The 24968-nt window shown below is 37.7% G+C and overlaps 1 protein-coding gene across 5 annotated transcripts; it reads left to right on the forward strand.

Moving 5' to 3' along the window:
* The first annotated feature begins 408 nt into the window (after positions 1–408).
* Positions 409–24529, forward strand: LOC105192557 (UDP-glucuronosyltransferase 2A3). 5 transcript variants are annotated; one of them, XM_025297767.1, is made up of 6 exons: positions 409–427; positions 5617–6150; positions 19220–19636; positions 20497–20728; positions 21342–21570; positions 23962–24256. In XM_025297767.1, the coding sequence occupies exons 2-6, from the start codon at positions 5746–5748 to the stop codon at positions 24254–24256; spliced, it is 1578 nt and encodes a 525-aa protein (XP_025153552.1). In that variant the 5' UTR covers positions 409–427; positions 5617–5745. The 5 variants fall into 5 exon arrangements, with proteins under 5 accessions (XP_025153552.1, XP_019695684.2, XP_025153550.1 ...); XM_019840125.2 differs by lacking the exon at positions 409–427 and adding an exon at positions 4236–4328; XM_025297765.1 differs by lacking the exon at positions 409–427 and adding an exon at positions 4238–4352.
* The last annotated feature ends 439 nt before the right edge of the window (positions 24530–24968 follow it).

Consider the following 24968-nt stretch of genomic DNA (forward strand, 5'->3'; position numbering starts at 1 on the left):
GTACCATAATGTCAAATTGCCAATAGTTATCGAGTTATTAATTAAAACATGTGAGTGACGGTATGCAAGCGCGCGCGGCGAGGAGCAACGTAAACGACAAGACGCGAGCGCGCGCGACGAGGAGCGAGCGAGCGCGAACGACGAGGAGCGAGCGAGCGCAAGCGACAAAAGGCGAGCGATCGCGACGAAGAGCGAGCGAGCGCGAACGACGAGGAGCGAGCGAGCTATAAGGAAAAAGCTATAAAGAAAAAGCTCGCTCGCTCCTCGTCGCGCGCGATCGCCTCTTGTCGCTTACGTTGCCCCTCGCCGCACGCGTTCGCCTACCGTCACTCGCTGACTCCGCCTGTATCAAATGTCTATGTGCTTACTGCGGCCGTCCTCCGCTCTCTACGCGCTCGTTGGCTCAGATGTTTTAATTAATAACTCGGTAACTATTGCCAATTTGACATTATGGTACATGACTTTTCTTCTCGGCTACACGCAATCTATCTCCAACTTTCGTCTGCATGATCAGCTATCAAACACCCTATATATGGATACATTTATTGATATAATAACACAAATAAGAGTATGTACATTATAATGAATCGGATCGTCAACGTAACAAAGATACGAATGTCCGGCGGACTGACTCAGTGACTGACTGGCTGTGTGAACGAGCGTACAAGAGAAAGAACTAAACTATGTGTTATCTATGTGTTACCTATATGTTGCACTATGTGCAAACTACAATATATGTGTGAACCGGAAGAGACGCCAACTTACGAGTGATATGGACCTGATTAATGTGATTATAGCGAAGATGCGGAGAACGATAGAATTGAATCTCTAACAGAATCAACCTGTAATGAAATTTATAAAAATAAGCAGATAATTTATTCCTATTTAAATCTATTTCTAAATGAGATATTGATTTATCCTTTAACTTATCTTTTAATTTAATTGCTATGATCTTGTGGCCTCAAGCAATAAGAAGAGAAAAAATGAATTATGGTTTAATAATCTATGCATCTATGGTTAATAATAAATCTATGCTTAACAATAATCGACACGTGAGGAATTTATCGTCAGATTTTCTGTTAAAATATATATTCGCGAATCTAAAAAAAATAACCTGGGAATTTTGCTCTCGCATATCTGCTTTGTGGAGTGTTCACTCGTGATCTAAAAGGTTTGTGCACTGATTTTTTGTTGACTTTGGAACGCGTTCTAACTTCAGGAGAGAGACAACCACTGCTTCATACGCCTGCGCTGTCACTTATTACGAGAGCAGAAGGATGGCATATATGTAGTGTCAAATAAGTAGTGATTGTGGTGTAGAGACAAATGTCTTGGAGACGCTTTGAGTTATAATTGAAAAAATGAAGAAAACAAATAGAGATTGTGAAAAAAAACCACAAAATGTTTCGTAAAATTTGTAAAACAGCATATTAAAGGAAAGTATTAATTATCTAATAATATTTTAAATGAAAAATATTTTTAAATTTGAATATAAGTTAAAAAAGTTATAAACCATAATTTCTTTAATGTTAATAATTTTATAGCTATAAATTGGCCATCAATGTTAAGTATAAATACGAATATGTATGTTTCTACGAATATATATGTATGAATGCTATCATTTGTATAGGTGGGAAATTATGTTATTGCGCTCATAAAAAATAAGCAGCAGACCAAGTCGATATTTTTTTAACAAGATACTCATATCATTCAACTTAGTCTGCTGCTTACTTTTGTTGAACACAATAATATAATTCCTCACCTACACAAATAGTAGCATTATATACATATTAATTTAATGTCGATGACAAATTTATAGCTTTAATTAACATTAAATATTGGGAGTACAAATTAGTTCAGTCCGTTTTTTATGTTAAAAGATGTATTTATTTCAAAATAAAATGAATGAACAGATCAATTAAAGTATTTTCCATCGCTGGCTACTAATTTCTCCCATTTCTCAGGCAATTTTCGAATTCCATCTCGAAAAAATGACTCGTCTTTTGAGGCGATTCAAGTTTGGAGCCAATTTTCGATATCTGCGAAAGAAGTGAACCGGTGACCTGCCAAATCGTGCTGCATCCTTCGGAACAACCAGTAATCAGAAGGAACAATGTCCGGAGAATACGGCGGGTGCGGTAAAACATCCCATTTGAGCGTTTCTAAATATTTTTTTACGACTTTTGCGACATGAGGCCGAGCATCTTTCGGTTTCAGTTCATAAGGCATCCAATTTCCTCGTTTTTGAATAATTCCCATGTCTCTAAATCGTACGGAAACGGCTTGTTGAGTCATTCCCAATGATTCTGTAAGCTCCTCTTGCGTTTAACTCAGATCTTCTTCGAGTAATGCCTCTAATTCTTTGTCCTCGAAATTTTTTGGCTGTCCAGAGCGAGGCTTGTTTTCGACACTGAAATCTCCATCCTTAAAACTCGAAACTATTCCCTACATGATTTATCAGTTGGAGCAGCGTCGCCATAAACTTCAACAAGCATTCGATGGGCTTCGACTACACTTTTCTTCCAATTAAAGCAGAAAATTAAAACCTCCCGCAAATGCTGCTTGGTTAACACAAAATTCGACATTTTCTATACTGTAAAAAGCAAGGTATGAAACTCAAAGCGATATAAACTGAATATTATTGGCAGATGTCTAACTTCTCTGAAACCGCCAAAATCGGCAGTCACTATAAACCATTCATAACAGCCGAAGCCATTTTTTGAAAACGGACCGAACTAATTTGTACATCCAATATAAATTATTAAAATTATGATTTATAACTTTTTTAACATACATTTAAATTAGAAATATAAAAACGAACTTATTGTGTCTCAAAGAATAAGTGAATCTCATAGTATCATTTTACAGGATATAAGTATAACATATTAAGAATAACAGACATAAGATGATGAAACAGTATAAGCAAGATATTGCTGCGCCCGTGTTTTTGGGGGATGTGTTATCCCCACGCTCCTGAGTGGACTGCAAAGGAATCGAGCAGAGATTGTTTGACAGCTGTTGTTGTCAAGGAGGTTGTTTAAAAAATAAAAGAAGAAGAGATGAGAGAGAGTCGCCCTAGTCTTGTCAAGACGAACGGACGTATTAAAATAAAGCTTCTTTCGTTTTGTTAATTCCGTGTTATTTTTCTTGCGCAAGGTCGCAACAATATTATCGGTCAAAACTATGATGCATATAACGTTTTGCCATTTTTATCCACGATCACTATTTGTTTCTTCATTTCTTCAATTATTACTCAAAGCGTCTCCAAGACATTTGTCCAAGACATTTGTCTCTACACCACAATCAGTACTTATTTGACACTACGTATATGCCATCCTTCTGTTCTCGTAATAAGTGACAGTGCAGGCGTATGAAACAGTGGTTGTCTCTCTCTTGAAGTTGGAACGCGTTCCGAAGTCAATAAAATATCGATGCACAAACTTTTTAGATCACGAATGTTCATAAACTGTGCTCTGAAGTCCAGCCAAGTCTTGTTTGCGTCATGTCTGTGTGTAACAATGTCATGTGTCAATGTCATGTCTTCGTATACGAAAGAACTATATATAGTAAAACGATGAACTTTTCACGTGGCATAAAAATCTTAGCAAAAACAGAGAAAAAAGAGAAAAAAAGAACTTATATAATACAGATATAAATTCTAGTGTAATGGGTTGTGGAATAACGATTAAATTATTTTACAATGATAATTTAAAGAAAATTGACAATTGACTGGAAGAAAAAAATATGTGATGATATTATTATTGCTAAATTATAAGACTACACTACAATATATTATATCATATAATATTATGCTATAGTATTATTTAAATGAGACGAGGAATAAGAATTTCTTCGGAGAGGTGAAATGTAATGAAACAAATAAACATAATTAATTACTAACTATAGAGACAATATATTTTAATTAAGCTCGTCCGAGAGGGCCGCGATGTTTCAGCGAATCAGCGATTAGCATGTCCGATCATGATTATTGTTGAAAATTACTTCGGAAAAAATGATGTATGGCCAAAAATTCATATCTCATCGAAAATGATTGCAAAATGCAAGCTATAGAAATTAAAAATATAACGAACAAAATTTATCTCTCCTTATGAGAAAGGCGAGAACACAACCGACTTTCCGGTTGTTTACGTCAAACTGAACGAGAACCGGTATCAGATTCTCCCACTCGACATTCATCTTTCTTATTATTGCGTATCTGCTTTCCAGCGGGAGAAGCCAGAGTAGTACTAAATTGGCCGTGACATTACTCGTGCATGCAAGAGCGTACACAAGAGCGTTTAGTGCACATGGACAGAGATATACTTTATGTCAGTGTCCTTTTTTATCGATAGGTAGCATTTTTGCATTCGTTATATTATCAGTACAGTGAGTCGTAGAATGTGCCGATAGACATGTCGTATATTACATGTCGTGCATTTTATACGCGGTATAGAATGTTGCAGTCAGTTGTTCAGTGATATTGAGATCAGAGTGTTCATCACGCTATTACGTTTTACACACAATTATACGTAATTACATTCTACGCACAAAGTTACACATCTACTGCTATCCTCCAGGAATAATTAGATCGTATCTTTATGTTTTTTATCTTTTTAAAAACGTGAAATTCTATGGAAGATATAAAAACGCATTAATCTCCTGTTTCTTTGAGAAACTCCAAATTTCTTAGGATGAAACGTCATTCGAAGCGAAGAAATTTTTCACTCATGCAGAGTGAAAAGTCCCTTGAATCTTCCGCTCTGAATCGTCGAGTGAATATTTTCCTTCGAAATTGCGTTTGTGAATCTGATCTATTTGTTAGAAACGTTCATTTGTATGCAGTCAAAAGTCATTCTGAGTTTGAGTGAATTATTCCTTCATACGATTCAGAGCGACATTATTGTTCGCTTCGAGTAAATTTTCACTTCTTTTCAGTGAGATTTCGCACTAAGAATTTCAGAAAGAATGCGCTGGCATTTTGTAGACATTTAGTCAAAGAGATTCGCAATTGTGTTCTTCTTTATATTGGAAGAAATAGGAAAAATGAAGTACAACCTTTTGGTATAGGAAGATAGGAGGAAGATAGGAAGTAGGATAAAATAGATAGATAATCTAAATAAAAAGATAGGATAAAATAGATAAGTAATCTTGCTGTGTCAGGAACATGTATGCGATATCTACAATTAGTAGATCTAACGTGTGATATATTAAACATGACAAATGCAGAAGCAACGTGAGAAAAGAAAAGGAAAACCTTAATCTCTTTTGTATTCATTTTGAAGAATCGTTGTATTATAGAATCGTTACGTCGATTTTTATTTTGAACATCAGAAATATAAGCAATTTTTAGCGTCATAGTTTTCATTAAAAACGTGCATAAATCTCTAAAGTAATTAAACCCAGGAAAGAAAAAGAAAATACAAGTTCTACTCGATATGCTTTATCACACAATGTAGGCCATTGCGTATTATATAAATTAAATATTGCGTTGTACGTGTTGCGTAAACGATTATCGATTATCATACTTCTTAATAGCTTCTCAACATATGAGAAGAACGTAAAAAATAACGTAATTATTGCATCTTATCTTTCTAACATATTATGATATCTTTACAGATGTAGCCGTGTATGTGACGGAATTGGATAATCATAGTTTGTCCAGTGCATATATACAGACACAGCGCGAGATATTACGTAAAGTGTGCTGTAGAATTGTCGTCAGACAATTGCTCCACTTAAATCAATATGAAGTTACTATCAATTGTTCTCGTGATTTTGGTGAGCTACGATCAAATCGCAGTTGCCTACCGGATCCTCGGCATATTCCCACTTCATGGACCGAGTCATTGGGTCATGATGCAACCTCTGATGAAAGGTTTGGCGCAACGTGGCCATCAGGTAGACGTTGTCTCGCATTTCCCGCAGAAGAAGTTGATACCAAATTACACAGACATTAGTTTGGTCGGCTCTATCCCCGAAGTTCGGAACAACGTATCCGCATCTGAAGTTTCGTTGTTCGGCAAATTTTCCATGAAATATCTGACCCAAATGGCCGGGAACAATATTTGCGAGTTACTAGGCCACCCAACATTGCAAAATCTGATCAAGAATCCACCGCAGGATCCTCCCTACGACCTCGTTATTACAGAGGTATGCTCAATAGACTCTTATTCGAAGACACAAGAAGCCACATACATTTAGTGATTCCGTTAATTATGTACATTCAGTTTTAATAAGGCTTACGCATGTACTAAAAAGTCATTAGCTTTTCTAATCGTACGCGTTATACCCAAAATACGCATTATTGTGTAAGATATGATATCGTATCGCACTATGTCCAAATGCGACAAAAATATGATAAAAACGCAATAAAATTAGAAACGAGTTTTAGTTCAATGAATGTAAGTGGCTTTGTAGAAAGTGGAAGTCGCTTAGTACATGAGTATCGCTATAATAAAATTTCAATCAAGTCCCCATTTGAGTGAATTTTGCTTGAGATCGGATACAAATTATGCATAAAATTACATTAATCCTTCACACACGAGTCACTTCATGAGAGCTTCGACTTTGTCCCACTTTGAAACATAGATATCGTACTTGTATATTTGCTATGTCTACATATCAAGAAAAGTAGAATTAAAAATTTAATCGCTATATACATTTCTTAACACAATTTCTTCTGATTATAAAGATTACTAGAAAAAGAAACTCGTCCGAGAAGTAATAACACAGAATAGTGAATAATATGATAACAAGTTTCATATAAAAACGATGAAAGATAACGTTGCATGTTGAAAGATAGCGTAATGTTACAGTCTGTAAAGTAAGAGCGTGTACGGCATAAATGGCAGTTGGCTTCAAATATCGTCCTAGTTTTTTGTGAGCCGATAGATGAAATCTTTGTCGTGAATGTCGTGAATTGTCGTGAATGTCGTGAATGTCGTGAATTGTCGTGAATCTTTGTCACAAAAGATTCAGTTGGCGTCGAACTCTAACCTGAGAAACACGTTAACCGCCATGAATGCCGCATTCGCATCGTCGCACGCTACGAGGCTGTGTTCCTTTGTTCCCACCCCAAGAGACCAAAAATGTCATATGCAGTGGCTGCTAAATACATGGGAAAGTCAAAATTCGTCGCTAAGTGGGTTCAGCAATATAAGAAAATCAAAAATGTCAATCACTTGCCAGAACGTGGCTCGATAGGCAAAGTGACGCCGAATATGGAAAAAGAATTGTGAATTTGTTTAAGCGGAACCCGACCTTAACAATGCGACAAGGAGCAGCAAAATTAAAACAGAAGGGTATAGAAATATCACATACAATTATTCGAACCCGTCTCCTTGCGCATAACCTCAAATATCGAAGCACAATGAAGAAACCACTGTTAGACCTGTTAGAAAAACATGTGACGAAAAGACTCGCGGATTTACACCTCTTGTGTGTGTGTGCGTGTGTGCGTGTGTGTGCGTGTGTGTGCGTGTGTGTGCGTGTGTGTGCGTGTGTGTGCGTGTGTGTGCGTGTGTGTGCGTGTGTGTGCGTGTGTGTGCGTGTGTGTGCGTGTGTGTGCGTGTGTGTGCGTGTGTGTGCGTGTGTGTGCGTGTGTGTGCGTGTGTGTGCGCGCACGCGTGTGTGTGTGTGTGTGTGTGTGTGTGTGTGTGTGTGTGTGTGTGTGTGTGTGTGTGTGTGTGTGTGTGTGTGTGGTGTGTGCGCGCGCGCGCGCGCGTGTGCATGCGTACGTGATCTACACACACACACACACACATACAAGAAGTGTAAATCTGATCGTGCAACCTCCACGCGATACACCTTGGGTAATGCTAATGCTAGTGCCGACGGTATTGTAAATTTGAAGCTTCATAACTCGGGATGTACTTAACAAAAAATATTTTGTTGTAGTGTTTTGAATAGCTCTTGAAATACGTTATAAGAATATCCCGAAAAAAGTAGGGCGTTCTATTTGAAAAGTTCAAGTTGGCTTTGCCCTGACCTTATTGACGCTAACCAAGGTTAAACTGATAAGATCAGTAAATAGATCATTTTAAACTTTACAACTTTTGCCTGAAACATTTTCTCCAAAAACTGATTGTTTTCGAGATATTTTATCGTTCGTAGATTTTTTGAGAACCCTGTATAAGACTTTTAAATATTTCTGTATCGTTCTTCCTAATCTCCAATTTCTATTGAACGTTTCAACGTGAGAAAACAATTAAAAAATTATGCGAAACCAGGAAATATGTTGTATTATTTATCTCTTTAAATATTACTCTTACTTATTCTGCTTTATTCCGTAATATTTATTTCTTAGTTTCATTTTTAAACATCTTTTCTAATTCAATGAGGCTTGACTCTTGTCGGTAAACGGTTGATAAACTGTCATAACGAACACGGTGCAGAGTTAGTTGCATTTGTCATAACTGGAAATACAGCAAATATCATTATCAACAAAGTCAACGAGTGACTTTTTCCAGAAACCTCTGCATTATCATCCGAATAAGAGCAAGCATCATACTGACCTGTATGTTGCTGTTACACCCTGTACTCTGTGTACACATCGTTCTATAATTTTGCAACAAATATATGAGTGAAAGTCAACATGATATTCTCATCTATCCTGTACCGTTGGATTCGTTTATCGATTTCGACAACTTTGACTCTTCATATCTCCGAAACCATTCCTATACTCAACTTGAAATTTTCCCAGATTAATATATCATCATAAGCTATCATTTAAACCAGAGCTCGGCAAAATATACACGCGACGGCCGATTTTCGACTATCTCCGCCCACCGCTATTCCCTTTACCTCGCCGCTTCGCGCGCTGCCTACAAGCCGCTCGAGCCTCAAGAGCGTGTTTTCAATAGTTTTCACGTCACCCATGAGGTACTTGTTGACGCGTTTTTCTTTAAGTGGTATCCCCAGTAGGCCTCTTCATTTTTCAAAAATGAAATTTATAAAAAATGAGAAGTGTTCTTTAAGCGACGATTCCTTACCACGTCTTATGCGGCTCGCTACATGCAATATCTAAATTGACGTTTCCACTCTTACCAATAAAAGACGCCAAAAATCGAATTGAATATTCTTCATTTAACATATTTTATTTCGCTTCTGTTCAATTAGTTACGGGTTGTTACAGTCATCAGTGGATCAGGCTTACTGGGAATACCACTTAAAAAAAAACGCGTCAACAATAGTACTTGGGTCGTAGCACCCGTGACTACGACCACCATGTGTGTCCCCATGTAAATGTCACCTTGTGTGCGTATGCGTGCGCGCGCGTATGTGTGTGTGTGTATGTGCGTGTGCGTGTGCGTGTGTGGGTGCGTGTGTGTGGGTGCGTGTGTGTAGGTGCATGTATGTGGGTGCGTGTGTGTGGGTGCGTGTGTGTGTGTGTGTGTGCGCGCGTGTGTGTGCGTGTATGGTATATAATACTAAAGTCGGCAGTATACTAATGGCAGAGATTTCCCACAAATCCTAATTCTAATAACGAAAATGTAAAGGTTTCTTTAAGACGCTGTAAAATCGCAAAAAAATAGAGACTTGAATTTTTTTTTATTAAAGGGGAAGAATCAAACTTTCATTCTCCGCAAATGAAATTTTTGAAAAAAAATTACCCAGCCCGTGCGTTTTGTCAAAGATTGCAAAATTTTTAAATCAAAAACATGCCATTGGATTATGGGATCGCACGCTGTAGGAATGAATTGGATCTAAAATCAACCGAAAGCATGTCAAAGTTGAGACTTCAACCTTTAAGTAAAAAAAAAATTCATTGTCTTACGACCATTTATCGCTGAGTAATCATTGGTCAAAGTTGAGCAATTTTCAAAGCAAATTTTTTGATGCCATAATTTTTTTGAGTAGTGTATATAAATCACGGATAGATTGAAAGCGAATATTCGGCCTTGTTAAGTTAACGTTTTTATCATTTTTTGACGAGATATTAATGAGTTGACTCGTGTCATCTGATATATAGCGCGATGAAGTTATTAATTAATCATTATAATTATTCACTACGCTATCGCGAACACGAACAACGATGCTGTTAGCCTTTGTTCAGATTCGAAGTTCGGCAAACTTATATCATTCCTCAATCGAGAGAACAAAAAATATTACCTTGCTTCGCAATAAAAATAATCGCAGCGTCATTGCAAACTATTAGGTCATTAAGTATGAAATGTACCATCTTAACGGTAGCTTATTCATGCGAAGAAGCGAAGAAGCCTGAAGAGCGAGTGACGATGAAATCGCGGAAGGCGTTGTCCACATTTTGTTGAGAATTGAATATTTTTCCTTGCAAAAAGTGTTTAAGTACCTGGAAGAAGTGGTAGTCAGTTGGTGCAAGGTCTGATAAATATGATGGGTGATAGAGAGTTTCCAAGTCCAGCTGCTATAGTTTGAGCAACGTTGTTTGTGCGACATGTGGTCGAGTGTTATTTTGCAAGAGGATTGGCCTGTCTCTATTGACCAATCTCGGCTGCTTAAACGCAAGCATCCTCATCATTTCGTCCAGTTGATTACAGTAGATATCCGATGTAACCGATTGACCAGGTTTCATGAAGTTGTAGTGGACAATACTAGCGCTGGACTACCAAACATATACCATTAATTTCCTTTTGTGAATCGGTTTTGGACTGTGTTTCAGCACTTCATCTATATCCAACCATTATGCTGAACGCTTATGATTGTCGAAACGAATCCATTTTTCATCACACGTAATAATATGATGTAAAAATGGTTCACCTTTATGTCATGATAGTATACAAAGGCAAGCTTCGAGACAATTTCTCTTCTGACGCTCGTTTAATTTATGCGGAACCATCCAGCTTCTTTACCTTGCTGATTTGTTTCAAGTGACTCAATATTGTTAGAATAGTAACGTTAAATCTTGTTGCTAATTCACGCGTACTTTGAGATGTATCCGCTTCCACTACAGCTTTCAACTCATCATATCTACCTTGGTCTACGGGTCGCCCACGTGGTTCATTTTCAAGATTAAAATCGCCAGAACGAAACTTCTCAAACCATCGACGTACTGTGCATTTATTAGCTACATATTCATCAAACACTTCGTTGATATTTCAAGTTATCTGCATTGTATTGGTTTCACGACGGAACTCATATTCGAAAATAACACAAATTTTTAGCTTATCCATGGTTATACAAAAATTGCTGTAACAAAAACAATTCGAAAGATAATCACAAACCAAACATGCGTTTGAAAGAGTGATGATATACTTTCACAACAGAAAAAAATCAAGAACTGTTAAGATGAAATGTCAGAGATGTCGACCGTCAAACTTTAGTACTTAAGGAAATCGGACATTTCATATTTAATGACCTAATATTAATTTTAAGTGACCTCTTCGAACGTCACGCGTAATGGTATCAAAGTATCAATAATCCATGTGTTAGTGTATTGTATCAAAATTAGAACTGAAATAGACGGGCTATTCGACGATAATTGATGACCTTCGCTAGTCCGAGAATTAACATACTTAAGTTCTCGCGCTGCTATTAGAATCGCAAATAGTATCGGTGATACTACTAATATATTATTCTTAAACTTCTAAAATGTGATGCAAGGACAAATTGTATTGAAACATAACTCACGAGGCGAATACTCATGTGTACGCACGAGTGTTGAATAATGTATGTGAATTTGACAATATTGCAACGGCTAACAAAAAATATATCGCTATAAGTTGCTATATAATTTATGAAGCTCCGATACAAACAGTGGCAAGTTGTAAGTTATAATTATTCAATTTACATTCCCATGTGATTATCTTGGTGGAATAGATACGTCTGTGTTTAACAATACGTTAATTGCGATTAAAGACTAGCACGAATCAAGGATATGACAAATCGTTGAAATCTCACCAGAATTGAATTGGTCCGTCGAAATTTATCTTCAAATTAGCACCATAATTAATAATACGACATAATTAATAATACGACTTGTAAGAGTTAGTGTATTAACACGAATAATTTTAAATTGCGATAGAATGACGACATACGAACACATGTTATAGAAATATTCCTCTAGCTGTACGCGGCAATGTATGAGGTGGATCGACTTTCTGCATCAATTTATATCCTCGCTCCAAATTAGAATTCCATTAGCTCTTGTTAATTATTGAAATCTGTGTTAATTGATTCTTTTTGATAATTATAAAAAATATTACTTTAGCCAGAAACAGATCTCCTTATTTGCTGGCTGTTAAAAAAATCAATAAATGCACAAATTAAATATGATTTTCCGATAATATACGTATATTCCGGCAATATACGACATTTGTATTTCAATTTGCACAATATAGAATTCTCCGAATCAGATTGATTTGAATTCGAATAGCTCGCACATTTGTTTACCGTATTTCTAGTAACTCATGCTTGAGTTAAGCATTAAAATAATCAGTGAAGATCAACGTGATAATCCAACGTGTTAATTTTTATATTACTAAGGTCAATTGTATTGGTCAATAAATGACGAATAATGTCCGTCGCAAAACGATTTCTAGGCATTAGAAATAACTACAGCAACTGCTGACGAAACTATATCACTCATACTATAACAAACCAGTATAATAGTTTAAATATTTATTCGACGTATGATTATCGGGATTTTTTATCGTATGCGAAGTTTTTACACGTTGGAATATCATAACTATTGATTTATTTGACGAGGCGCCAAGGCTGTGTAACATTTCCATTATTCTTTTCTTTACCCTTTTCACTTTTGTTTTACTATATTTTTTGTTTTTTTTATTTATGCGTATTTATTTATTTTTCTTATTATTACTCTTATTATTCTTATTACTCTTTTCTTCCATTATTGTTCCACCTTTTCACATGCGACTTTATATTTTAGATTATAAAAATGTGATTTCTGGATAACAAAAACTAAAAAAAAAGATCAATCGAAGTAACTTAAATTGAATTACTTGAACAAACTCAATTTTAGGGTTTTATGTGCTACATAAAAAATGTACAAAGGAATTATGTCACAAACACATAAACAGTTCAGTTTCGTTAACTTTTTTTACTATTGACCAAATTTTTAAATTTGATTCTTCCTTTCGTCAAGTTGTTAATCTGATTCGCTTTTTATTCAGTTTCACTCGATTGCAGTTCGTACAATAAATTTTGCGTGAGATTGTGAGATTTGATTCTTCCCGCTCGATTTTTTGCGTTCAGTAATGTAGGAAATTATACCGCTCCTGCAACTTCCCCCGTAAGAAATCCATATTGCGCTTTGAAACGACATAACTAGGCTTTCAGCCGAAATGTACCGTGATGATAAAATTAAATAGCTATTATTATTAATCGATTGATATAAATCGATTTCGAAGTTACGCCTGAGAACAACACAATTCTCACGACAGATCCATCCGCGCGCATCCGTCCACGCTGTCTTATGCTATAAAACAAAATGGTCTAGTATATGGACTTTCAGGACAGATGAAGAAATGAGGCAAGGCAGAAAATGCAACTCTATATATACAGGGTGTTCCATTTTAAAGGACCCACTCAAATATCTCAGAAACACTGCGTTAAATCGAAAAATGCTTAAGACAAAAGTTGTTTAGCTTGAAGGGGGACATAAGACAGCGATAGCATTTTGTTTATAGATGGATCCACTTTCAAGATATTCACTGATCATCAATTTTTTTAAATAGAAATCCAAATTTTTTATCACACCATCTTCTCCTACCAATTAATTTGAACAACTTTCGTCTGAAACATTTTTTTATTTGCTTAATATTTTTTGAAATATTTAAGGAAAGCTTGGAAACTTTTTCAACATTTAACTTACGATATCTCGCTAACTATTCGTCGAAAGAAAAAATAGTATTAAACTTTTTTACTTTATTTACTATCAAGAATATATTACTGTAATGGTGTCCTAACTTTTGTGAAGTTATCGATTTTTGGAAATTTCAAAATTATTAAATTAATAAAAGTTAGGGCACTATTATAGTAATATATTCTTGATAGTAAATAAAGTAAAACAGTCTAATACCTAATAAAAAATTAGGCTTTCTATTTTAAAAATTTAAGTTGACCTTCAACTGACCTTAAAAAAAATAAATAACTGATAATGCCATTTTCTTTCCTCTTCGAAATCTTGGAATACGTGGTTTAGCTTTTTTTTAATATCTTTCATTCAATTTTCAAGATTTTTTACCTGTTATGGTTGAAATTTAGCAACCTATATATATATATATTGGGTGAGTGCAAAAGTTCGTGCGGAGTTTCAATAGATGGAGTTATAAGCGTCGTAAAGTGTTGTCATTAATACTTCCATCTACATATTATATAACGTTGGAAAGGACGTCTTCAGCTGTTATTAAAAAAAAATCATTTGTTTTCATACAAACTGCTTCGAGAAATATCACTTTAAAAATGAGTATCGATAAGGTGCATTTACGGCATGTTATGCTTTACGAGTTTCGGAAGGGAATAAACGTTGCCGCAGCCGTAAAAAACATTCAGGATGTTTATCAGGATGAAGCACCAGCTAAACGAACTGTGGAAAAATGGTTTGCTAAATTTCGGCGCGGAGAATTTAACTTTGAAGACGAGCCACGCTCTGGTCGACATTCTTCTGACATTGATGACGATGTTTTGCGTACTTTAGTGCTCAATAATCCGCGAATTTCAACAGAAGAAGTTGCTACAGCACTAAACGTTGACCGATCAACCGCTTTTCGGCGTTTAAAAAAGATGGGATTCGATTTGAAGCTCGATATATGGGTGCCCCATTTGCTGACCGAGAAGAACAAAATCAAGCGAATTTCTGCAGCCGTTTCTTTACTCGGGCGGCTCAATAACGAGTCGTTTTTGGATCGACTAGTGACGGGCGATGAGAAATGGGTCCTCTACAACAATGTTCAGCGCAAACGGACATGGAAACAATCAGGTGAGCATGGTGACGCAATGCCAAAGGCCAGTTTGCACCCGATGAAGGTGATGCTCTCTGTTTGGTGGGATTGCAAGGGCATAATCTATTTCGAGCTTCTCCCCGCTGGCGAAACGATTGATTCGGACAAGTACTGTCGCCAATTAACCAATCTGAATCGAGAAATAAAAGAGAAACGTCCGATTTTGTCAAATCGCAAGGGAGTCGTCTTTCATCACGACAACGCCAGACCACACGTTTCGAAAAAGACGCTGCGCAAACTGAAGAGCCTGAAATGGGATGTCTCAACGCATCCACCGTATTCTCCTGATATCGCACCATCTGACTATCACTTGTTCCGGTCATTGCAAAATTATTTAAATGGAAAAAACTTTGACTCTTTGGAGGCCTTAAAAAACGGCGTCTCTTCGTTCTTCGAATCTAAACCGCGCAGTTTTTATGATCGAGGCATCCGTATGCTGCCAGAACGTTGGGAAAAGATTATAGAAAACGATGGAGAATATATCATTGATTGAATAAAGATTTTTGTTTGCCTAATCACTGTGTGATTTTTACTCACAAACTCCGCACGAACTTTTGCACTCACCCAATACAATCAAAGTTAATAAACAGACAAGTCTAAGCAAAGAAAAGAGTTTTCCGTTTATCTGCGAAATCTGATTATTTCAGACTGCAAAAATAAGTTAAGTTATCGTAAATAGCCGAAAAATATAAAGTTTCGAAAAGTGCAGTTCATAAAATTTATACAAAATATTTACAACATAATACTGTCGAAAATGTACATGATCTGGGATGGAGACATAATACAAGTGCATACAATGACAGAAGAATTGTGAGAGAAACTCAACGTAACCCATCGACAACGTCACGAAACATTGTTGAACAACTACAACTAAACATATCTTCAAGAACTGTGAGACGAAGATTAAAAGAGGTGGGTTTAAAGAGTTATGTAAGTAGATGTAAACCATATATTAATAAAGTGCATAAAAAGAAACGTTTAGCTTTTGCAAAAAAATATATAAATAAGCTATTATCATTTGGGAAACGAATAATATGGAGCGATGAAAATAAATTTGAATTATTGAATAAAAAAAGAGAGCACACGTATGGAAAAAATCGAATAAAGCTAAAGAAGCAATATGTTGTATCAACAGTCAAGTACGAAGGAAGTGCAATAATGATATGGGCCTGTTTTTGGTGATATGGGATTGGAAATTTAGTAGCTATAGATGGAATCATGAATGCTGATAAATATATTGACATTTTAAACGAAAATTTAGAAGAATCAATTCTAAAAATGGATCGCGATAAGGAATGGATGTTTCAGCAAGACAATGATCCGAAGGATTCAACAAAGGAAACGAAACAATTTTTTCAGAAACGTAAAATAGAAGTTCTTGAATGGCCTCCACAAAGTCCAGACCTTAACCTAATCAAAAATGTATGGAGTTTACTGGATGTAGAGATTCCATTAGAAAAACGCAATAATAAAGAAGAGTTTAAATGAATTGCAACTAAAATTTCAAAAAATTGATAAACATTATCTGGAAAAACTTGTTGAAAGTATGCTACGACGTTTACAAGCAGTAATGAAAGCAAAAGGCTACAATACAAAGTATTACTAAGTGCGCAACTAAGTTTCCGGGTTTTTTTGATCAATGAAAAATGGAAAATTTCAAGAGAAATACAAAAAATGGTTTATTCAAAGTATCATCCCTCGCTAGCTACACATTTTTGCCATCTCTCCGGCAATACATGAATACCGCGACGATAAAACGACGCGTCTTTGGACCGAAACCATTTATCCAACCAATTTTGCATTTCTTCGAAATTGGCCAAGTATTGTCCAGCCAAGCCATGCGCCATCGACCGGAACAAGTGATAATCGGAAGGGGCCAGGTCTGGCGAATACGGCGGGTGCGGTAGCAGATCCCATTTCAGCGTTTTGATGGTGTCCTGGATGATAGAAGTGCGATGGCACGGAGCGTTGTCGTGCTACAATATCACTCGTTCATGTCTCGTGTCCCATTCTGGTCGTTTTTCAAGCAATGCATGGTTCAAATTGATCAGTTGTTGTCGGTAGCGATGCCCATTGACAATTTCGCCCGGTTTCAGCAGCTCATAGTACACGATTCCTTTCTGGTCCCATCAAACGCAGAGCATTGTCTTCTTTCCGAAGCAATTTGGCCGTGCCGTCGATGTTGATGCTTCGCCAGGTGAAAGCCACGATTTTTTGCGTTTGGGATTCTCGAAATATATTCACTTCTCATCGCCAGTAACAATTCGATGCAGGAAACTCTTTCTTTCATGCCGCAAAAGCAAAATTTCGGAAGTGGCTCTTCGATTTTCCATCTATCTCTCAGTCAACTCATGCGGCACCCATTTTCCTTCCTTTTGAATTTTTTCCATGGCATGTAAACGTTTGGAAATACCTTGGCGAGTCATGTTCAATGCCTCCGCAAGTTGATCTTGTGTCAGCGTATCATCTTCATCCAATAACGCTTGCAGATCGGCGTCCTCAATTGTTTTTGATTTTCCGGAGCGCTCCTTGTCTTCAGTGTCGAAATCGCCACTTCTGAAGCGTTTAAACCAATCTTCACAGGTAGTTTTCGATGGTGTATGTTCGCCGTAGGCTTCCTCAAGCAAGCGACGTGTTTCAGTTTTTTTCAAGTTAAAGCAGAAAAGCAAAGCTTCCCGCAAATGCTGTTTATTTGGCATAAAACTCGACATCTTCGTTAGAAAAAATATTTTTGCGTTGCGATACGTGTTGGTTATTGTTAACAGATGTCCAAGCTATAAAAAAAACACAACTTCAGACACGTATGTCTATGTCTAACGACATGTGTCATTAGCGCCATCCATGTGTGAAACCCGGAAACTTAATTGCGCACCTAGTAATACTTACTTTGTATAGTGTCTACTTAATTTTGACCATGTGCAATTTTATGTTATTATCATTAATCAATAAAAATTCTAATATAGTATTTGTTACAATTGGTTTTTCTTTATATTTTGTCAAATTATTCGTTAATTTAAATAAGCAATAGAAGTTTTATTTTTTGACATTATTAGTTAAATTAAATTATCCTTTCGTTATTTATGATACCTGTCCACTTAATTTTGTCCATGATTGTATATAACAACAGATATAATAGGTTGTGAAATTGCAACGTTCACAGTGCAACAAAATGTGAGAACGTTCGAATCTGTCGATTAAGAAATTGTGTGGTATATTTATTGTGCAGTGCAATTCGAATTCAAATTTTTTTCCAGAGAATCTGCGCGATATACCATCACGATCGATACCGTCGCACATCTTATCAAATCACGCGTAAAAGTATTATTAATTATATTTGGAAAATCGATCTGTATGGCCGATAAGTAGCCAATAAAATCAAATGAATAATATATGTGTCTCGATTTACATTTATTTACCATATCTTTGATAATTGAATTATTCGTTAAATAATGTGACGGGTTACTGGTGACTGATGCATTAAATCTCGCATAAAATACAATTAATTACATTTGAAAAATTGTTCGTACGGCCAATGGAGAGCCAATGGAATTAAGTGAATAATACATGTGACTCGATATTGTGACTTTATATTTATCATATCACAATTAAATTATTATTTGAACACCGGTAACAGCATTATGATACCACTATGCACTCATCAAGCTGTGCATAAAATATAACGAATTTGAAGAAATCGGTAGTATGGCTGATGGAAAGCCAGCGAGATGTAAAAAATAACATCACGTGCCTCGAATTACATTGAATTATTATTGATGAATCAATCATCAGTTGAACCTCCGCGCTATAAGCGGAAATCAATGTGCCGGTGAATGTGTCATATGGTCCTCATCATAGATCTTCATCGACATTAATAATCGACGTAAGTGCGTTATGTGTCTACCGTCATTCCGTCATTTCAAGCACTTTTTCGTCGTACATTCCATACGGTACGTCGCATTTATCTCTGTCGTCGCTACCATGATATAAGTGTCATAATAACAGACCAGTCCCTCTTATGCAACAAGCCGACTAACAAGTGCGACTCAATAAAAGGATATCGCTAAGTGACAGTTAATCTATCCATCCACACGCGCAAAACCCGCGCATTTTTGTCCCGAAATAAGTGCAGCTTGACCTATATTTTCAGCGATCGCGTACGATCAAGAGTCATGACTTCTCGTTTGCATCGTCATTGTCGTCGTCATTGCCGTCATAATCTACGACGACGATGACTCGGCGAATAATGATTAATAGAATGATCGACATTGCACACACAGGTGTTTATGGCGCCATGTTACTTGGCCTTCGGTCGTCTGCTCAAGGTCCCGATGGTAGGCATAATAACCACCTCCTTCCACGACTGGCTCAACGAAGTGACCGGCAACCCATTCAATCCCGCCTTCATCCCGAACATGTTTTCGACGTTCGAGCAAAACATGGATTTCAAGGAACGGCTCATCAACTTTCTCATGATGAATATGATCTCCATACAGATTCACTATTACACAAGCTTCCAGATAGAGTATGTGAAGAAGTACTTTGGTATCGAAGACACGTCCATCAGGGAACTGTACAGCGATATATCTTTGTTTCTGGTGAACTCACATCCCGCGCTGCACGGAATCAGACCGTACACGCCGGCCATAATCGAGGTGGGCGGTTTGCACATTGAGGATGATGGTGAATTGTCGCCGGTACGTTTGAACAAATTGGCTTTCTCAATTATCCACAACGCGCGTATCCCGGAGTCTTCCTCGGCTACAATGAAGTGTGACCGGAGAGCTGAGATGATTTATCGTTAGTATCGTTGCACACAATGCACGCGTATCGAACGTAGTTCCATTTGTCTCTGCTCTTCGGCTAGAACGACGAAATATCGGGACGTGCGATAGATGGAAAACGGTCGCCGCTCCGTTGAGCAAACTATAAAATTCGTCGTTTAAACCGATAGAATGTAGAAACGATCAAACGGAGAGAAAACTAGAGCCATGTGTGTGGGAGTATTCCGCGGTTAAAGATAAAAGTTATAGATTAAAAATAAGAATTGTAAAAGACAAAAAACGTGCATTTCGATATTCAATAGAATATTTCTCTTTAATCCGTGCACCGATAACAAATGGATTATTCGTAAGTATTCATGTAGAACACTATGCAGAAATTTTATTAAAAATCGCGGAAAATATCGCGTACCGTACTGGTATGTTAATAATCCGCGTATAAATGGAGCTTGAATATATTAAAAATTATCATTTTACGATAACCATAAAAAAATGTCATATTTTTCACGATTTATTCAACGATTTTCTTTCAAAATCGTTAGAGGATACACTGGATTTTTATTCTCATTATAAAAATTTCAAGCGACACCTGAGAGTTCTATTTTAAAGATTCTTCACGAAGAAAAAATTGACAAAGCAGCTATTAATTAAATTCCCTTTCCGAAGATTTTCTTATTCTTTGAACGACACACTTGAAGATCTCATGATAGCCCGTTGTAGCCGGGGCTTAGGATTAATTGTCGCGAATTATTCATTCTAAAGAGATTTGTCTGCAGGAAGTGCAGAAATGGCTGGATGAAAGCAAGGACGGCTGCGTGTATTTCACGTTCGGCTCTATGGTCAGGATCGAATCTTTCCCTAAAGAATTGATGGAAACATTCTACACATCGTTCAAGAAGATTGCGCCGGTCCGTGTGTTGATGAAAGTTGCAAGGAAGGAAGATCTGCTGCCGGGATTGCCAGATAACGTGATGACGCAATCATGGTTTCCGCAAGTCACCGTTCTCAGTACGTAATTACCGGGTCTGTTGCGCGATCGCAGCGTCAAGGTGATAGATTCCTGCCCGTTTCTTATTAATCGTCATTAAAACGGTCATTTGTATGCCGTATGAATTGGCGCGTTTTCAACGCGACATTTGCATATAAATTAAGCAACTTTACAAAAAATATCACTCTTTGGCCGAGTTCCCGCACGATGAAAATCCCGCAAAAATTTTAAACTCTGTATTTATGGCGACGCGCCCGCGACGAGTTTTCAAAAAACGCGACTGCGAATTAAATGGAATCAGCGTTGCAATTTAGTCATTCACAAGGAAACTAGCGGGCGCTATATTTGCGGTCAGAAAGAAACTTGAATCGCTTTCACTGTGCTTGTGAGAGAAAAGGAGAATCGAGAAAAATGTCTGGAAAATTAATGCTTGAAGTAACGACGCCATGCGTCCGAAGTTTATTCGCGAAACAGCTGAATGTCCCGGGAAGAAAAAAACGAGAGGATCCTTTTGGTTTCGTTTAGATTGTTCTCCATTGTTTTTGCCGTTCCCGCCCGATATCCGTTGGATGTCTGATCGCATGATATTTTCGTCGCACTGTAAAAGCAACCCACTGTTCTCAATTCTCGCAGAACACAAAAACATACGGGCTTTCATTACGCACGGTGGACTCATGGGAACGCAGGAAGCGATCTCTTATGAAATCCCCATGGTCGGCATTCCCTTATTTGGCGATCAACGTGTCAATATCCAGTCTTATGTGAAAAAAAAGGTGGCTATCTCGCTAAACTCTATATCGGACGTTACCGAAGAGAAATTAACATCGGCACTGAATACTATTCTGAAGGATCCCATTTATCGGTGAGTACTCGAAGACAATAGCTGCTAGAAAACGTAGGCGTTATACATTCAGCTACTAATTGTAGCGTGTTCAATGAAGATTAATGAAATCATAACATTCATCGTAAACATAAATACAATAATGTATAATTGAGGTCTCATCAAGCAAACAAACAGACACAAACATGTCGATTATCGTAAAATGCGGTGACGTCATAAGAGATAATTGTAACTTCTCATTATGTTCTCTCTCTCTCTCTCTCTCTCTCTCTCTCTCTCTCTCTCTCTCTTTCTCTCTTTCTCTTCTTCCTCTTTTTCTTGTCTGCTGTCAGTTTATTTTCGCTTTCCTCCGATTTCGTTTCCCTTCCGACATGTTTCTACTCGTTCGACTTCACGGCCGTGAGCTCATTCCCGCCGGCGAATGGAATAACTTTATAGCGGGAGGAATGCGACTCCACTCTTGATGTAAGTTAATTCAGTAGTAAGTAAATCCAGTGTAAGTAAATCCAGCAGCGGCCACATATTAAAAGGATCTCAAAAGTCTGGAGGCTCGTTAAATCTTATTAGCCCGCCAGTATCGATCCGCAACCGGTTGCACCGCATTACACATCGCCGAACGAACAGAGCATACTCGCATGCTATTGTAATCGAATCTTGTTTAACTCTCGGATGCATATCGCGCATCAGCTCTAGTCCTAATCGGTATGCACCTTAAATTCCGATCGATCGCTTATCCTCGTCTGTACGGTCGCGGACATAAAGGTTGTCACTTTCTTTTTAATGACTTTCGGGACGCATCCCGACTCGAGAAAGATGAGAGCTGCTGCTCCGCCTGCGGAGCACGCCTACGCAGCAACTCACAACAAAAGGCGAGAAATGAAATATACGTGGTATGACATACCATAAGTATGTCAACAATTATTGCGTTCAGCGGAGAAAACCGCTCAATGAGCGATTAGTGACTAAATAAATATGATTTCACTTAAAATTTAATATATAATACATACCTGTTCAATACCTTGCAAAAGACGCATCACCATTTGAATGACTTGCACTATGTATCCATCCCTCCGCTGCTGATTTTTCAAAATGTAAGAATGGGGTGCGTTCACGACACTCAACGGTTGAGCAACTGTTGAATAATATGTCAACGTTATTGGTCTGAATGTAAGGATCTAACAATAAAGACCAATAGTCACTAATCGCTCATTGAGCGGTTTTCTCCGCTAAACGCAATGATCGTTGACATACTTATGTCATACCACGTATATTTCATTTCTCGTCTTTCGTTGTGAGTTACTGCGCAGGCGTGCTCCGCAGGCGGAGCAGCTCCCATTTTTCTCGAGTCAGGATGCGTCCCGAAAGTCATTAAAAAAAAAGTGACAACCTTTATGTCCGCGACCGTACCTTTGTAAATAGGCTGTGTGAAGGCTCGTCTACATTAGCTGTAAAGCCAGCGGCATACGGTGTTTGTTTTCGTGCTGGTTTGCTTGCTGGATGAAAATACTGCGTTCTGATTGGTGCATTTCCATCCATCTTCGGAAATGTACCAATCAGAACGCAGTATTTTCATCCAACAAGCAATCCAGCACGAAAACAAGCACCGTGTGCCGCTGGCTTTAGAGTAAGGTTGTAAGGTTGCAAGATACGAAATGAAATATTTTCATTCGCTGACAGCTTACGTTACAACCTTACAGCCTTACTCTTATAGCTATTGTAGACGAGCCTTGAGACGCGTAGTGTATATTCCACGCGAATAAAAGGCGAAATGCTTTATCAGTGCAGAACGAGAGTAGCGGCAGGGAAATAGAAAATCTAGCAGAAGATTCGACGTGCTTTCAACTCGAGCAGACACCGAAATTTCGCTCGGCATCGGACAGACGACGGTCTCAGTGATGTTGATAAAAACACATCGCGTCGGTCGTGAGCTCTTCTATTCTATATCAATATTTTCGACGATTCTACGTTTCGCGAAACGACATGTGCGCATTCGGGCGAAGCTCGGGGAAGTTGCTTTTCCCGAAACCGTCACCGTCACCATTACTTATTTTCAGAAGTATCTATAATTATCCTTATCCTTACTCACGATAAATAACACAGGTTGTTACGATATTCCCGCTACTTTTTCAATCTTCGATCTTGCGAAGACCCTTCATGTCTCGCCCGCATTTCACGTGGGTGGATTCAGCATGCACGGAGTAACGGGGTTGCATTCGCTATCATTGGCCGAAAAATTACGTCGTTGTTGTCATTTCTAACGAAAAAAGAAAGGGGAAGGAAACTTGTCCTCGGCACTTGGTTATCCAAAACATTACTGGGAAAAGATAACATGCAACGCTAATATTCCCCAATTCTGCGGCCAAATCGATCTCTGGCGAACTTATCTCTCTCTCTCTCTCTTGCTTGTTTTAGTGAGAACGCACAGAAACTTTCGAGATTGTTTCTCGATCGTCCCATGAGCGCTTTGGATACGGCTATATATTGGGTGGAATACGCTGCCAAATATGGTAACTTCCTCCAATCACCAGCCGTGCGTTTCTCTTGGTGGCAACGTCGCTTATTAGACGTTTACGCTTTCTTACTGTTCGTGGTTAGCGCGGTGCTTTTGGCCGCGCTGTTTATTCTGCGGAAGATCAAGAGGCTCTTGTTCGGGCTGCGTGTGTATGCAAAGGACAGTACGGTGATCAAGTCGAAGAAGAACAAGTAGGCAAAACAGAGGCAGAACTTTTTTAGGAATTTTATGCAATGGTTTGCCGTTTATGCGCTTCTCGCGAGAGAGGAACAATAGCCGGCAACGAATTGTTAGGAAGGAGAAAAATATTTTTCATTCTCTCTCTCTTTTTCTTTCATATCGTGTATATGTATCCAGAGGATTTTAATAAAGTGTATTCTTAATTAATTGTATTATATAACAAACGTAATTTCTGCTGCGATTGTATTAATTTTCATGTGGAACAAAATTGCATCATTGTGTATGTTTGAACAAGCGCGCGTATGTGCGTGTACCTGGTCGTACCAACAAATACATGTTATAACGCTGATATTTTCATTTCAAGATATATATAATATGTGTCACTTGGAAATGTGCACGGAGCGCAAAATCTGACTCGATCGAAAGCGGTCGAAGTGCGTGTTGACAGACATCTCTGATCTATTAAAGCCAATCTACATAAGATGCAGGACGTGAGTCGCAGGTCGCAAAACTGGACGCAGCGTGACGTGTTTCCAGTCGCTACATATCGTAGACTTCAATACATAAGATGCACAAAAATTAACCGAATTTTAATTTTCCGCGTCCCGCGTCTTGCGACTAGCCAATCAAAATATATTTTGTTAAAGCCAATATAAGGCTACATAAGACGCAGGACATTCTATTATTTCATTGGCACAGAGAGAGTGTTTGCTGCGTATCTATGATA

The sequence above is a fragment of the Harpegnathos saltator genome, unplaced genomic scaffold (assembly GCF_003227715.2).
Source record: "Harpegnathos saltator strain DR-91 unplaced genomic scaffold, Hsal_v8.6 scaffold188, whole genome shotgun sequence".
Lineage (NCBI taxonomy): Eukaryota > Metazoa > Arthropoda > Insecta > Hymenoptera > Formicidae > Harpegnathos > Harpegnathos saltator.